The sequence below is a fragment of the Camelus dromedarius genome, chromosome 7 (genome assembly GCF_036321535.1).
Source record: "Camelus dromedarius isolate mCamDro1 chromosome 7, mCamDro1.pat, whole genome shotgun sequence".
NCBI classification, from domain to species: domain Eukaryota; kingdom Metazoa; phylum Chordata; class Mammalia; order Artiodactyla; family Camelidae; genus Camelus; species Camelus dromedarius.
This window is the reverse complement of record NC_087442.1, coordinates 20318174-20335719: the sequence shown is the minus strand read 5'-3', so window position 1 is coordinate 20335719 and position 17546 is coordinate 20318174. Positions and strand designations below refer to the sequence as shown.

Sequence of the window (17546 nt, the reverse complement as noted above, 5' to 3'; positions counted from 1 at the left end):
GAACCGACTTTTTCATATTTAATTGTAATTAATTTCAATTTAAAAACAAGCAATGGAAATTTTTCTGTAACATAACTTTGTTTTGGTAGGACTACGTGGTACTTTCAATGTTGAAAATATTTTAAGTGTCCAAATTGGTATGTGCTGTGTAAAATACATACTGGATTTCAAAGAGTTAGTACAGAAATAAGAATACAAAATATCTTATTTATTTAATAATGGTAATTACACACTGAAATAATATTTTGGATATAGAGTTAAAACGTTAATTTTACTTTTTTAAAAATGTGGCTACTAGAAAGTTTTAAATTATTTATCTAGATGGCATCCTACTTCTATATTTCTGCTCTAAGGAGTGGGTTGGGCTCAGTCTAAGTTTCGTGACTCCACTGCAGGCCCCTGAGCTTGGGGACACTGAGATCAGTGTAAATAGGGGTGTGTGTGTGGACAGGCTCTGACCCTCAGGGACCAAGCCCATGGGGCCTCTGAGCAGGGTGAGCCAGGTTCACAGGGTCAACCAGGAGGCGTCTCATAGGAGCCCAGGTGGCAGGAGGAGGCTCAGAGACACAGGTGCCCACAACCCCAGTAGAGCACGCAACTTGGCACAGCGGGAGCTTGTGGCGAGAACACTCATCTGTGGTCTGAAGATGTGGGTCCAGCACTGGTTGTGGCACTCTGTGCCCAGGTCTCTAGGCACCTCACAAGCAGTTAATATGAAGTGGGGCCAAGTCCTGGTCTGCTTCCAGAGGGGCTCCCAGGGCCAGTGTGAGGATCACAAGGGAAGCCCTCTCCAGCCGTTGCTAATAGTGGTTCTCTCCTGAGGAGAGCACCATGGAGGATTTACACTGGTTTCTGGAATGCTGATTTATTACCAGCACATAGAATTCTTTTGAAATCTGAAGCGCATCTTTTAAAAGCTTTGTTCCACACTTTGACATGCACATCAGTGGACTGTAGCAGGCACCTGATCCACTGTTTACAGAGCTGGAGAGAACAGAATTTAGGTTGAAGCTTCTCAAAGGGAGCTACTTGCCCTGCGCCAGCTGACAGTGGGTAGGAGCCAAGGGAAGGGGAGCAAAGAGATCTGGTGGCCAAACCCCACCAATGTCCAGCAGCCCCTCTCCAGGTTAATCATCAGTGATGGGACAGCCAGAAGGGCCAAGTTTTTCTCTTGGGGAGCCCAAGTCTGTTCCTGCCACCCCAATCACTTGACACCAAGAACAAAGTTTGAGCCCCAAAGAGCTCTGAGGAACCCAGGTGCACAGAAGTGCCCTGGTCTTGTTTCAAAATTAAGCATCCTTCATTATAGACATGCACACGTCTACACACACACAAAGTGAGAGAGGAAATGCTGTGTCTTTTACCTTCTAATATTAAATCCCAAGTAAGGGTAACTCTTCAGTTCTAAGAAGTTCTGGGTGCACAAACCCTACAATGTGAGGCACTGGATTGCAGGGCTGGCCCAAGGTAGACTGTCCCAAGGTAGACTGTCCCAGCCTCATCAGGGCATCTGAGTCCCTGAGAAGCCTGTGGGGTCCTCAGAAGCGAGGCTGCTCAGTCTCTCAGGTGAATCCAGGTTCTCTGCAGGTCCAAGCATGTGAGTCAGACAAATCATCTTTGCTCTGGTTCTAGTTGGGGAGCGGGAAACACCAAGATCCAGTCTCACACAAATTACTTCCTGAGGTAGAGAGCAGCCTTCAGAGATAGCAAGAGTTTAAAGTGAGTAAAACTTCTGAGGTTCTGAGCTTACGGATTTCTGTTCCAGGACAACATACTTCGGAAACCCTGGGTCCCCCTTCCAAGGAAAGGGGCAGAGCCTCAGGCAGGCAGCGAAGAGCCACCCGCCCCTCGGGAAGCAGCTGGACTGAGGCTGCAGTAAGAGTGATGCTGGGTGAGATTACTGGTATTTGGTGGACTCAGGCCCACTGAATTCACCTGGACTTCCCATGGAGTTTTTAAAGCAGTTGCCTTGTGTGAGATCAACAGAATGACTGTTCACGTGACCCACAGATCTCTTAATTCTCCTTTCAACTGGAAAAATGGGTGCTCTAAACCCCCAAAGCTCCTTGGGTTCCAAAACTCTAGCCTCTGGTCTTAAAACCTTGGTGTTTTGGGGGTTGACATACTATCTTCTCTCCGGATACTAAAGCTTATGATACAGTGTTGTTTCAGAGCCTGGACAGAGCTCTGAGTCATAGAGTGTCAGAGTTAGAACTTACTGGTTTAGGGATCTCATGTCACAGATGAACCTGAGGCCCGGAGCCCAAGGCCACACGCAGCTGAACGGAAGAGATGGGACCGACTCACAGCGCTGGTTCAGTCCTTTGGTCCGTTCTGCCGCTGGTTGAGGAGTCCATGAAGACCAACAGTAAAGCCTGTTGACTTTTGTGTATGAGCACTGGAGGCAGCCAGGTGGAGCTGGGGTTGTTTGTTGGCACCATAACGGCCTTACCCTCCTCCTCTCTGGTAGCTACAGAGCTGCACCTACTGTAGAATATATCAGGATGCAGCGAGGGAAGAAATGGAGTGTCGGGGAAACGAGTACGGAGAAGGAAACAGTGGAAGAGGGTTGGGGGAGTGAGCACACGACCAAAGGAAAACTGTCTAACCTTTGTCTTAAGCAAAGCACAAGTAGTTTCTCCTGTAGGCTAAAGAGGCAACATCGCCATCTGGTGGCTGTTGTGGGCATACACTTTAGAGAGGAATTGAAATCCAGTGATCGGCTTCAGATGTAACACTCATGGCTTCCCTCTTCCCTGTTGAGGCAGATCAGCCTGGCAGGAAGCTGTACTGTCTGTGAACTCCAGGCCAGGTGGGTACCCTTTCCTCAGCATTACTTGTCATGGCCTAGAGGTTTGGGCTGAACAGCAACACAAGAGTCATACTGATCCACCTGGGGGGAGGTGGAGTCCTTCAGGCTACAGGACATCACAGAACAGATGGCTTTTCAAGGTTCTGGTGAAGCCTCAGAGCCAGCTGTTTACAGCCAGTAGTCACCTGTCACTCCAGGTACAGGGGTAGGACTATAGACAAAGCCTCTCAGTTAGTACTGCTTACACATGACACTCCCTTCCCAAACTAACCCAGTCACCTGCCTTCTAAGAGTTCTCAGTTAAAAAAAAAAAAGCCAAAGTCCATTGCTCAGAGGAGCTGGATGAACAGGGAGGATGTTTTTAAAATCAGGCTTAGTAATCACGGGGGCTATTATCTTATTGATCAAGGTCCAGCCATTTGCCAAGGTATATACACATTTTATTTAAAAAAGTTTACAGTTTTCATTATACACAACTATTAAGAGGTTATAGTCAGAGGAGGCATTTGTCCTGTTGACAGAAGTGCCCACTATATCATCACAATGCAAGGAAAGAGGTGGAAGGGAGGAGGGTGGGCAAGGAAAAAATAAGTGATAAAAAGCTTAGATTTCAATTAAGGGCTGGTAAGTCCCTTTTCTCTCTTCAAGTATCACACAATATGTACCAAATACAATCAGTAAATAATGGCCATTTCTTCCCAAGCCCACAGCCAAGACAACTATTTGCTGAATTGAGTCCTGGCCCTTCCTCAGGTGAGTGGAGAGCCTGCACACCTGAGGGCTAACTCCCCCTTCCCCAAGGGGCCTCCACTCCATCCAGGCCCTAATGGAATCGCCAAGATCTTCACTGGCCAGAGAAAATATGAACATGGATTAAGAAGTCCAAAGAAATGCAGGTCTTTGCACCCAATCAGAAATGACTTGTTTTCAGTCAACAAGGCCATGAACCCAGTTAGGAAGTTGATGAGATGAATAAAATTCTTACTAACTTTTGTTAGTGGCTTTCAAATTTCCTAATTGATTCCCTAGAACATAGAAGGGTCACCTGCCATTTAAAATCAAACACTAGTTCCTGGAAACTTGGTTGTCTAACAACTTCACCATGGAGGCCAGCAGAGGATCTGTATTTCATGATTCTCAGTCATCCCAATAGGAGGCCTAATAAAAAGCAAGTGCCAGGCCAAGGCCAGTTAGGGCTTCAGGGAGTCTTTTGAGGGAAAAAATTCCTTCGAGGGGAGACACTCTTCTGGAGCTTAGATCAGCCAGTTGGCAATTAGAACAGCTTTTGAAGTGGAAGAAAAATGTTAGGTATTGGAGAGAGATATGGCAACTTTTGACAGTTATCCCACTAGTATAAAATGCTGGTTGAAACTGCACAGTAACCTCAAGGAGGGCGATGTGAATGAAGACAGAAAAGCAAAAATGCCAGTGTCTAGGTTGGCTGCTGTGAAACAACCCACGAGGCCCCGGTGCGGGGCTGCTGGAGGGCAGCGATCCCACGCTGCTGTGGTGCAGCCTTCCTGCTTGTTGATGTTCGGTGAGAGCTTGAGCTTAGTTCTTTGAACAGGGGCGAAGAATGGCTTGTGCTGATAAACCACAAGGTAGGATGTCAACAACGATGGGTACTAAAGAAAAGAAGGGAAAGGAAACTGCCAGAAGCAGCTCTGACCCACCACCACCACCTTTAAGAGCAATAATGTTCAGCCTTTCTGAGGGGCTCTGGACGCTTCTTCTGAGTGTTATGATGGGACAGCCTAGAAAGGCTTTTGATGTCATACCATTCCCTGCTCCAGACTCACTCTACCGTCTATTATTGGGGGCCCAATGTCCTCACAGTCACAGCCAGGCCTTCTTCCAGCTTCCTTTCTACTCCTACCTCTCCTAGGCACAGAGAAGGGATAAAAAGTTACTGTGAGAAGGGATTCTGTTCAACTCAACAAAAGTCAATTTCCCAGTGGAGAGGAAGAGCTCCACACAGAGCCAAAAACATGCATTGGACCAAGGTTAGTGCCCAGAAAGGACAGACCTGCACAGGACGAGAGGGTACAGCGTGATTTGGGTAGCAATTTGTTAGCTTCCAGTGCTAACATAGAAGCCTAATTCTGCCTTCATCACAGACTTGGAATGGACACACACACACACACGTGCACACACACTGCAGCCATGCTCAGGTCTGCTTCTTAACCCCTGCAACCTCCCCCAACAAATCTTCATTTGGAAATTCTGTACCACCAGACTCCTAGTGCTGGAGCTCTTGATCGCAGGCAAGCTGATGTCTTTCGGTTAGAGAAACATGGATTTAGTCGGGGAGCAGAGCTGTGGCACCGCTCACATACCTTTCCTAAACTTGGTTCTACTAGTTTTTTTTTTTTTTTTTTTGACAAGATTAAAGGCAATTATTATATGGACATTATTTTTGAAAGGTAATTAGAACACTATTGTTTATACAATATTGAAAAAATACAATTTTTTATTGTTTGAACTCAAATCACCACCCAGCACTTTAAGCCTACCCTAAGTCGCACCTACAAATAATGGTTATAGCACAAGCAAACTGCTAATTCAGCAGGGAAGCAAGTTAGACAGTGCCAGCAGAGACAGACCCTCCCTCCCCCAAGTAATGAGAAGACAACGTGCTAGATAAGAGTTAAAGTACACCATTACATGTTAAATAGTTAATACTACCCTTCCAACAAGCCACAAATGCTAGATAGATACCTCAGTACAGTTAACTAACCACAGCCCTACATAACTCACTTTTAATTTTTTTTAAAAAGAAAACCTTTTGCTTCATGCCCGTAATTAACATAAAATAAGTAAATTCTTTGCTTTTTATTTAGGAAAATAATCATGCTAAAAGCAAGTTGTATTTTATATAGATTTTCAAAGAGAAGATTGATTGTGCTTTTTGAATAAAAAAAGATAGGATATCTTCCAACCTTACTGACTCAAATCTTGTGGAATATAACACTTCTAAACTAAAAAACACACAACAGAAAGAAAAATTATCCCAGTGGGACATTCAAAATCATCTTTAGAAGATTTTAGGATTGGCTAATTCTGTTATTGTCCTACTGGTTGTGGCAAAAAAGAATACACAGCTACTGTCTGAAGTTCTCCAAATTCAGCAGGCAACACTTGGATCTGGGAGAAACTCTGCCAGCAACCTGGACATATGGTTAGCTGAGTAAACATCTGATTAGCAGGCATTTAGACTGTCTTATTTCCTTTGACATATACAGGAGAGAAAATTTTCTTCCTTCAAAACCTGTTCTACTACATCCTATTTCTGAATCCTTTCCTCTTATTCAGTCTCACTCTGAAAAAAAAGCTGTGTTTGTTTTTCTCATGTAGAGTCACTTTGGGTACAAGAACCTTTATTTATTCCAATTATTACTCATTTTAAATTTAGAATGTGTGTTGGGTCTGAAATACCCATTTCCCACTCCCACAAGCAGATGATGACCAGGCTGCTGCCAAGAGCAGCAGCAGAAGGGAAAACAAAATCAAAACGTGAAAGAGTGCCCAGGAGTCACAGCCACCAGAAGGGTCTTCTTCCCAAGTCTAATGGTCCACTGAGCAGCTGTCCAAGGAGGAGGCCATCTCTTGGTAAGTGAGGATTAAATTTGCAACCTGTCTAAGCACAATTCACACACACACCAAAAAAACAAACAAAAAACCCCCCAAACAACCGAAACAAAAACCCCACAACCTCCTTCAAATGTAAAGCTCTCAGTCCAGGGTGGCAGTCTCAAAGTGGCCAGCAAAGGGTGAGGATGTGACTCTGCACGTGTTGGATGAAAGGAAACATCTTCCCAGTCACTTTTCTCCTTCTGTCCTGTCCTCTCAAAAAAGGTCTGGATTACAAGTTCTACCCCCAAGAAAAAGAATCAGGTTCAGAAAACACTTCCAAAAGGTTCTCCAAAGCAAAACACTTGTGGTTGCAGGGCCGGGTAGTGAGAAGGGCAGGAATCTACATATAAAAATGTACTTAAAATCCAAGTCAAAAAGTTGTTTTCAGTTTCAATCCTCCAATTAGCTCCCTGTTTTATATTGTTACTCCACAGAAATGGGGCCACCTAGGATGCACACAGGAAGGAGCAGCTCCAGTTCTGACGTGGCTGGCTCTAAATGCTCCCACAGCAGGCCTTTTCCTCCCCAGTTTTTTCCTTTCCATTTTGAAAAAGCACTATTCTATCTTCACGTCCAAGAGCTGGTTGGTTTGGTATGTTTCTTTGGAACCATCAATAAAAGAAGCAACTTTTTCCTGTTATTTTTACTCATGTCTATCTATCAGAGCGGCTATTTCTTTTGACAGTTCAGTAGCACACAGGCTGACTTGGCCAAATGGACTTATGAATGCATGCATCCAGACCGCATATTGCTACCAAAATGGAATGTGGGAATATGCTATGCACCTCAGGTTGAGAAATGACCAAGAAATCAAGATCTAAAGGGTGATATATAATATATATATATCAATGCTATTATTCATAAAAACCTTGTTTAGTAATAAAAAAAATTGCTTTGTTTAAATATGAATATTATAGTCTGCTTCTCATGGTTAGGAAATAATAGTCTTTCTGAAAAGCAGGTGCTTTTTCTACTACAACTCCATATCCTGGGCCTCATCTTCTGAAAAGTCAGACATAGAACTCTCCGACGAGCTGTCACCGGTGCCCTCTTCCTGCTCTTTTAGTGCCTCCTCCGTTGCATATTTCTGGATGTACTCTGCACAGGGTTGGGGGGATAAAAAAAACACAAAGGTAGTGAGCAGGTGGGCCTGTGCTTCAACAACCCCAAAGCTGACAAGTCCCCAAGCTTTCCGCGTGCGGTGTGGGCAGGGGGGAAACAGACGATGACAGTTATTCTAGTCACTAAAGCTAAGGGGAAAATTGCACAGGGAGATGCCTTTGGAGTTGATGCTCTTTGCCCCCTTAAGTAAGAAGAGGCAAAACTTAACACTTGATCTGCAGGGGAATAAATACACTGCGTCACCACCCCCGCTCTCCTCTGGGCCATCACCTCCCTCACGGACGTGTACAAGACAGCCTGACCACCCTGGGCCTTGGCTGCAAGACCCAGGAAAGCCGGCAGACATCCAGGATGATGTCTGGGGTTGAAGAACCCCCAGTTCTCCAGCCAGGGCGTCCTCTCACTCACCCCTTGTTGCTTACTGATATGCTACTGCACTCCTCCAAACTTGATAGACTGGGGAAATGCAAGCCCTATACTTTCTTTTTACTTTCTGGGTTAACTAAACTATTCACCCCCCAGATAGAACAGGACTAGTTATGAGTCCACAGTAATTTACAAGGAAATCCCACATCAATTTAGATCTACAGTTATATAATTACCATCAGCCCAAGTCTATTATTTTAGGAAGAGATTTTAGTCTAAACAGATCCTGCCTGTCAGGTTTTTGAATAAGCTGGTAAAAAGTCTCTCAGCTGCTCAGGAACAAGCTGCTCTCTGGGGACACAGCTAGCCTGAGTGACATTACTACCTATTATTTATTTACCTAAAGATTTATGCTGCTATAGCCTAGGCTGAATCTAGGTTAGCTGAAAAAAAAAATTTAAGAACTGCCAAATAAACAAGCGTGTTCCTAAAAGTCCAGGTGCAGACAGTTTAAGTAAATAGCCTATTCACACAATAGGAAAAGACGAGACAGAATCCTATCCAGAAAAACATATCCTCGTGTCCTCGTGCTTTGTTTTTCGTCCTATGGAGTTGCAGGGACTAGAAGAGAAGGTAAAAGGATCAAGTCTGAACAATTTAGTGCAGGGCCAGCTAAGAATATTTTTTATATTTTCAAAGGGTTGTTAAAAAAAGGAAGAGAAAAAGAAGAGTACATGACAGAGACTGTATGTGGCCAAATCTGGGCATTTACAGAAGTTTGCAGACTTCTGACTTAGAGCCCTACAAATTCATTATAACAAAATTTTATGCTGAGATAATGAGACTTCAAAAGCCCCTGGCTAGGTAGAAACTTACCTTAATTTACTTTTTTGAGTGAGAAAAGTGTTTATTAAAGTCTTAGAAATTTTATTTTTACTCTCTAACAGATTGGCTACTTTTTCTTCCTTTGTAGAAAGAAGCTGCTGCACTCTGACACTGTAATTTGATGCTATGAGCCTTCTTCAGTACATTCAAGGAGACCAACGTGTCGTAAGTGCTTACGGGGACAAGGCCTTTCAGGAGATAGAAAAATGAACAGCAAGGTCACTAATAAGCAGGAGTCACAGACAAAGATAAAAACAGTCAGCTGCTAAGTGCCATCAGAAGGAAGCAGGAGGAAAGGACTGCAGCCTGTGAGAGCCAGGAAGGCTATATTTGCAGAGAGGTCCAGGAAAACGGGTCTTGAGAAAAGTCTAAATGATTAGGGAGAGAGAGGGTCACAAATTCAGAAGGGGAGGAGAAGCAAAACTAGACCCCAGGAGTTTAAGGCAAGGAAGTGAGAAGTTTGAAAACTAAAGGAAATAAACAGCAAGACTTAAAGGAGTCCACAGGAGCAGATAAAGGCTTCTGACATGGGGATACCTCTGAGGCGGTAACATGGAGGAGGAAGACCAACATGCTAGGAAGAAGGGGATAAATGGGAGACCAAGATCACAGGTTGGTGGGGGCCTGGGTCTGAGAAATAAGACAGGATCTCTTATTTTCCATAGGAAGCAACAAAGAAAAGATGGTGGGGGGAATATATATAAAGGTGCAGTAGGAAGTTGGGGTGAGCTCAGGTCTGACAGACCTCAGATCACTAATGATAGCCAACACTAATGTTTCAGAAATCTAGAGCCTAAGCTAGAGCTTGCTGTTCTAAGATAAAAACATAGTTTGGGTTCCATTTGTAATTGGGACTATAGCAGATAGGAACTAAAACAGGAATAGTGTTAAACAGTGAGGCATAATGAACATAAGAACTATAGAAATATGCTCTGCACTGAGATATCTGTGGGTTGCAGACACTGTTAAGTGACTGCTATGTCAAAATTTTAATACAGTCTCATAACAGAATTTTATCTGGTCGAAAATGACTACGTTTTTCTTTAAATGTATGTTTCTTTGCCTTTATCGATATTTTGCTACATAAATTAGATATTAATTTGCAAAGCACCTGAGCCCTAAGTAAATTAATTACAGTAAATTTATTTTTACTTTATTCTCAACAAAAGTACCAAATGATATCCTAGGAGACCAGGGAAGAATGAAAAAATGAAGAAAAGGAAAACTACTGTTCAGTAGCCTCAGATGCTCCCATTCGTCTCAAACCATCACAGAAAAGGGAAGACCAATGTATTCTGGGCTCTCATGAATTATTTCTACTGCCATCTCTTGCAAACGTGCTCAGAGGGGCCATACACCTTGTAGAAGCTGACGTTCTGAACGGTTGCAGATGAACAAGTCATGCTAAGCCATTTGTTAAGAAGAGCAGGCCTATTTTCACGGACTTTAAATTTCTTTCCTTTCTGGTGGAGCTTTATGTATCTAGACTTTTCACTACGAAAGTTCTCAAGCATACACAGAGATAAAAGGACAATGTGGTGAACGGGGTAACCTTGTGTGTAGCTTTAGCTGTCCTTTCAGAACCACGTTTTCATCTTAACGAAGTTCGTTCCCATGAGCATGTAAACTAAGAATGGGAAAACAGGATTCTAAATCTTACAGGATGAGCCAACTAGTGCTACTAAATTTCTAAATGTAGTAGTGCCGTACATTTCTAAACTTTGATAGCACATTTTAAGTTTTAATAGAAAAATCCGCAGCTCCAGGGCACTGGGGCCAGTAGAAGAGAAATGTGCCTAGATGTAAACTCCCCAAAATACAAGCATATCAGTATGAGACCAAGAAAAGCAGCCAGTTAGCCAGTTGGGTATTTTTTACTCAACAGATAACATGATATAATTTTTTAAAAGTCTACTGATGAATTCGGTAATTATTCCCCAACTCCCAAAGTTAATTGCTGTCCTGATGGGCCAGGACAATTCCATTTGTAAACAAATGTGAGATTATGCCTTTCAATTAATCCTTTACTCTCAAGCCAATTTTCTAATTTTACCGACAAGAGGAAGCAAATGAAGGCAAAGGTTCTTCCATACAGGTGGTCACAGGGATTTCTGGGCAGGGCTATGTCTACTACCACCCAGTTAGTAAACACCCCTCTTCCTCAACTTCCCTTTTTTTTCCCTCTCTCTTTCCCTTCTTCCTTGCTGAAACCTCCAGCTTTTTAAAGGTGTCTCTGACCCTCGAACCTAGCTACTGAGGCCAGTGAACTCTGCTCCAGCCCACAGCTGTCTCTTTTTATGCCTGAGAAAAATTATGAATAACTAAGAAGGGTTTTAATGATCAAAACACAACAGACTTAAGTTATTCTGTCCCCAGGCTCAACTATTTGCCTTACCTTTAATTTTCTGCTTGTATTCTTCTGGTCGATGGAGGTACATAGCTGCAGCGTCACCATTGAGAGGATCTATGGGGTTGGGATAGGCCAACAACTGGGGCAGGAAGGACTCAAATATATTGGTAAGATCTGAAAAACAAACAGAAATACGTCATGCACGGAACAAGCAAGTTCACCTAAAATTCATGTGAATTTAGTAGTCAAAATGTCTTACCTTCCTAGGTATTTAATTTATTTTTCCATAAAAGTGTGCTCCATTACCTGTGACTTATATTTTACATACTCCTTTCAAAACCAATCTTTAAACTTAATTTGAAGAATCAGATAGAGGTACACTTGATACTCTCTTTGAAAGGCAGTTGTCCCAATTCTAATTCGCTCTACTTTCTAAACTGAGAATTGAGAAACATTACATACACTGCTTATGAATTAAAACCTGTGCCCAATATGCTATAGTACTCCACATTCTCACAAACTGAGTAATGTCTTAACATCGCCATTTCTACAACTTTGAAAAAAAATCCCCACCCTGAGAAGTATTCAAGCATCACATCTTAAAAGAAGTGAACACAATTTTATAGGCCTTAACATTTAATTCAATTCTTCTAATTTCCAATGGAGATGAATATAACCAGTTCTTCAATTATTCTGGGTAATAAGGGTGGGAACCTATATGGACACTTAAAATCATAAACAATCGTAAGACAGATAAGTACCAATTTCCTGTATTTATTAATACTAATTTTAATAAACATTTATTAACTCCCTTCTTGCCAGATTCAGCTGGGTGTACACCGATGACATCTACACACACAGCGCAAACAACAAAACCCCTGCAGTCACCTAGTGTTTTACAAAGAAAGCAGGCTTCCATTTCTCTGCCCACTCTAGTTACTCACCATGTTTTATAAAAAACACTTCTGTTTCTGGAGGGAATGCTAAAGCACAGTAGCATAAAAACTACTCTTTTAATTTACTCTGCTCTTTTAATGAATTTTGTTCTAGAGTGGGCACTCTCACACAGTATTATAAGGGAATGTTCTGTCAAGCCCATCACTTTAGATTAGTAGTTCTCAGCCAGGGGTGATTTTGCTCCCCTGCGGCCACTTGGCAACACGTGGAGAGAGATTTGGTTGTCACAACTGGGTGAGGGAGGGGGTAGGTGGTGCCACCAGCACCTAGTGGACAGAGGCCAGGACGCTGCTAACACCCTACTACAGTACAATGCACAGGATAGCCCTGCACAACCACAATGTCAATAATGTAGAGGTTCAAAAACCCTGGTCTAGATAAAAAGGGTCAGCCAACTTTTTCGTAAAGGGCCAGAGTAAATACTAACTTGGGCTTTGTGGGCCACATTTGGTCTGTCACAGCTACTCAACACTCAGCTCCACCACCGCAGCACAAAAGCTGCCACAAATAACAGATAAACAAGTGGGTGTGGCTATGTTCCAATAAAACTTTATACGCAAAACCAGGCAGTCAACATTTGCTGACCTCTGCTCTAGAAAATCCTACAAGCAAGAAGCAGCTCTTCCTTGTCGCTATAAAGTTAAGAAACTGAGCAGTCAGAATGACCTAGAGCTGCACTATTTAACAGAACTTTCTCCAATGACAAAAATGTCCTGTATCTGCTACCAGTATGGCAGACACTAGCCACAAGTGGCTGTTGAGCACGTGAAATACAGCTGGTTTGACTGTGAGGAACTGAATTTTTCATTTCATTTCATTCTAACCAAATTAAACTTAAATAACTACATATGGCTCACAGATCTCATACTGAACAACTCAGAGAGTGATGGATGGACAATCCCACGACAGCCAGCAGTCCTGTTCTCATTCATCTGTCAGTACAAAGAGCAGGTTTACCTTCAACCCCAAGTTAAGGACTTGGTATTATTGATAAGGCTAGCTTTCTAAATAACCACATTATAGTAAAATTCTCACATGCCAGGAAACAAATGCAGAGATTCTTAATCAAAAAGCACAGAAAAATGATATTCGAAGACAACCCCAACAATTTGTGGCAGGATTTTCACCACTGTTTTACTTTTTTTTTTTTTAAAAAAAACGAAGCAACATATTTAACAAACCAATAGTTATTCATCGTACAAAATCATTGTGAACTATCTGTAAAGGCTAAGGGACAGAGAAAAATGCTCACGCTCTGAGTGGAAAGTCTGTAAAATAGTATATTCTCTAGAATTATGATGTACACAGTGTGTATAAGAATATTTTAAAAGTTATGTTAAAGCAACAGGCTTGTAATTTCTATATTTCACACTTCAAATGACATTTTACTTCGTTTACCTGTAAAAATAGCATTTTCCTATAAATAAGTCCTTTCAACTTTTGCATATGTTTGAAACATTTAATAAAACACAAAAATTCTGAAAAAAATTTTCCTCTCTTTATCCTTAAGTAGATGGGCTACCAAGGCAGTGGCAGAAAATGCCAAACGGTAAGCAAATTAAGAAGAACAAAAAGTGTGAATCGGAAGTTTTACAAATTGAACATGACCTCAGAGCAGGGAAGAGTTAGAGTAACATTAATAACAGTAACAGTAATAGTAACAGCAGCAACAGTTTACACTTACACAGCCCCTACTGTAAGCCAGGCCCTGTAATCACTTTATATATACATTCTTAATTTTACTACAGCCAATGAGATAGGTACCATTACTATCTCCATTCTGCATATGGGGAAAATGAAGCACAGAGAGGTCAGGTAACTTACCCAAGGAACTGGGTTTCAAACCTGGGCTTATCAATTACACTGCTTCTCTTAATAGATAAAAGGAACACTGTCTCAACCATGAAGGGACAAGCTCCCCAATCCCTGCATCAAAATTGTATACCCTCAGGCATGGTCACCACCCTCCCCAAAGTTTTCCTTTCTCACAAGTTCAAGGCCAACAGGATGGTCCCTAAGCAGAGAATGTTCAAGAATTTCTTGGCTGAACTGTCAGGTATTTCACAGAGGCAGTGTGGCTTGTTTTCAAGTAGCTCAACCACAGGAAACAGCCCGTGGCTGTTCACAGATACCCACACATAGTGAACTGGGGGCCTCTCCTGCCATATCAGCATTACAGGTGCTGCTCCCAAAAGATTTAATAGCTGAATGTTCCTATCAAACAACAAAGAACTTGAAGAAAACAATAAAGTGCAGGTTTTACTCTCTTTCAGTTCAGAAGTCCTTCAGGATTTGAGAAATACTGCAGACAACATGTCTCATAACTAGGTGTTTCATGTGTTCCAGGAAAAGATTTTATACCCTTCCCCACTACTTTTAAGGTTTTCAAGCTACCAATAAGTGGCTTTGCCTTATGTATTTGTCCAAAACAAATAAAAGAACCCTCAATGATTGGTTTTTCCTTCCTGTGTCTACTGTCTTCAGGCATTAACATACTTTTGATCCATTTTACAGAGGTGCTGAGTCATAACTCTAAAACAGAAGAGCAGAAAAGGAAAAGTACACAGCCCAGTTTGGGGTGAAGATGACAGCTTCTGAAGGCCAGGATGTTGTGGCCATGGCCATTTTCAAACAATAAAGTATTCCTGAAAGTGGCTAACAGAGTGACTACCATTGAGAGGGTCCTCCACAAAGAAACATCTCTCAGACATGCAGATGTGCACAAAATCTGCTTTCAAGATAAGTATTTTGGTAGAAGAGACAAAGTATAAACCAAGAATGAAATAAAGATACTCATCTTTGGAAAAAAATCCATCATAATAAACATTTTTTCCCCTGAAATTGTTAATAAATCAGTTCAACTCTTTTTAGAAAAACATTAACCTTTCATTTTTTTGAAAGGGAGAGTGCCTGACATACGCTACCCAAGAGCTACCTAGAGATTACAGTCAGCTGGCTCCATTACTGGCTGCCTTAATTTTTAAAGGAAGTCCCAAGATCCCTGAGAAGTCTAAATTCTGATAAGCAAACAGCTCTTACTTTTGCCTTGGACTAAATCAGCACTTCTCAAAATACAGTCCATTAAGACTGATTCTTCAGCCTAACCTTATAGTATTAATGTTAACAATGTTACAACACTCAGACTTCAGCTGAAGCACATTATGATTTATATTCATATTTAATTTTTAAAAACACTCAAATCATACTGATCTCTCATCTAAAGCAGCATCATTTACCCTACTCAGTCCAGAGTCTTGGGTGAGTCCAGGTCCCGACTGTTTGTCCCTAAGAATTACGCATGGAGTTTTTTTCTAAATATGTATGCTGAGGCCTCAAACCTACCCCAGAGATTCTGACTTAGGACAGGCTGGCATCTGCATGTGTGATGTGTGTGCAGAAATGCATTACCTCCCTTACACATCCCTGTCCTCAGAGACCAAATGGAAAGAGCTATTTGCTTGTAGGTTCTCTAGCTCAAGAAAATGTTCAGAGGTCTTGGCAGCTAAGCTGCCAAGAGGCTCTAATTTAGTAGCCCTCCCTGACCCTTTCATCATTCTTTTTCTGCACACTGCTATCACCATCACTTCCTCCAGGTGGAGGTATTCCAAACTATAGGTAGGAAAGCAGGTCTCTTCCTCTCTGCATCTCAATTTCTTCATCTGCAAAAAGAGAAGTATAATCCTGCAAAAAGTAGTACACGTTACTAAAAATGACTATAAAACAGGTTTCAAACTGCATCAAAGGACTAGACTGAAATATTAATACATATATGCCATCTTCTCAGAAGAAATTTCAGCTACTTGTATCCCTCAAGGAATACGTTAATTAAAATGAGTCACACACACACAAATGCACCAATTCTTAAAGTATAGCCACCCTACTCCAGGTGACTCACAAAAAGACGGGTACAAGGCTTAAAGAAAACACAGGAGGGGATGAATCACATATCTCATGTTTTATTCTCGGTTGTTTATGAACCAGTGACCATAAGTTATTTCTTCTTCCTCTATTTCCTTTGAACATTAAAATGGAAACTTTTGCAAAGCATGCTGCTATCTTCAGGTTAAAACCCTGTGGATGCTGAAGCCTGATGTGGTCAGCCCTACCAGGAACCACAATTACCAGGCAGTCCTCTCAGAGACTGGAACTTACATAATCTTCAACTTGTTTTTTCAGATTTAACACCCCAAACACTGTAACTCAGAAAACACACCATAAATACAGTACAGTCACAGCCAGGCACCACCAGCCATCAAAGCCACTCCTCCCTTCTCCAGTACCACCTATCCTGCCCCCTTTTCTCACCCTACTCCTTGTCCCCCAGATGCCCAATGTCCTGGGTTCCTTCTTTTTAAAGCCAAACAAATAACATGCAGAAAAACTTGTTTGGAAAGACATCAGCCACTTGCACAGCAGTGTGAATTCTGTGGTCTTTGTATTAATACAGAGTGTATTTTATATACTGTTACTCCAGGAAGCTCATCATCTTACAATTTCAAAGAAATAAGTCTATGTTGATAACTACCAAACCTTCTAATCAGTCCTTTATATTTCTCTTCTTAAACTTGACACACCTAAAATTATTTCTCTGAAAACCTATACCTTTCTCCTGCAACATCCTTGTCCCTAGGCTCTGAACCTCTGGAAGGACCTCGGTTAGGCCTTCCTCTTTTATTCCTTGTACTCAGCCAACTTCTCAGAGTCACTACTTGTGCTAATGAAATGCCTCTAGTTCCTCTTCCGTTTCCCCTGGCATGTAACTACATCAAGCTCAATATATCTTTCCAGACATGGATCAGGACAACCGTTTCTGGATGGCCTTCCAGGCTCCAAACTCTTGCCTTTGCAATCAGAGAACATGTCCTTAAAACAATCACTCAGGTCATTTCTCATCAATAGCAAGTTCTTGTTTTCCTTCAAAACCTCATACTCCAGAAGCATGCTATCCAAACAGACTTATATTTCACTGACCCCCCAGGAGAAGGACCCCTGGCCTCCCAAGGTGACAATCACTGAGCTAGCCACAGCTCCCTAAGACATTATATGTTTCATATCAATAGGGAGCAGGGCTGCAAAAAGAGAAAGAAAAACCCCACAATTAAAGAAGTAAAAAGACGGTCAAAACCCACAAGGAGTTGATTCTAGTGGCCCAGAACTGATAACTCTATGACTTCCTTATTTCCATGGCTTTTGGCCATTATAGTTGAAGTTTATGGCTAAATAAGTTGAGATCATCTAGGAGTTAAAACCATGTTATCCTTGATTTGCTAGAGAAAATTAGCAGCTGACCTTTCAAAATCCCATTGATTGACTTTGCTCATCTTATAAGAAACTAATTCATCATGATTGCTAAGCAAGCCATGGATTTATAGCCATATGTTCAAAATAAAACCAATCATAAAATTCCATTTCATTCATTGA

The 17546-nt window shown here is 41.8% G+C and overlaps 1 protein-coding gene across 5 annotated transcripts in view; it reads right to left on the bottom strand.

Moving 5' to 3' along the window:
* Window positions 1-3230: 3230 nt before the first annotated feature.
* The window catches only part of UBE2H (ubiquitin conjugating enzyme E2 H), a 92360-nt gene continuing 78044 nt past the window's right edge, over window positions 3231-17546 (bottom strand). For all 5 annotated transcript variants that reach the window (XM_064487370.1, XM_010975652.3, XM_031455359.2 and 2 more), the window contains 2 exons: window positions 11214-11342; window positions 3231-7543 (listed from right to left, as the gene is read on the bottom strand). In XM_064487370.1, the coding sequence (XP_064343440.1) occupies window positions 7419-7543; window positions 11214-11342 (254 nt within the window). In that variant the 3' untranslated portion in view covers window positions 3231-7418. The remainder of the gene's footprint in view (window positions 7544-11213; window positions 11343-17546) is intronic.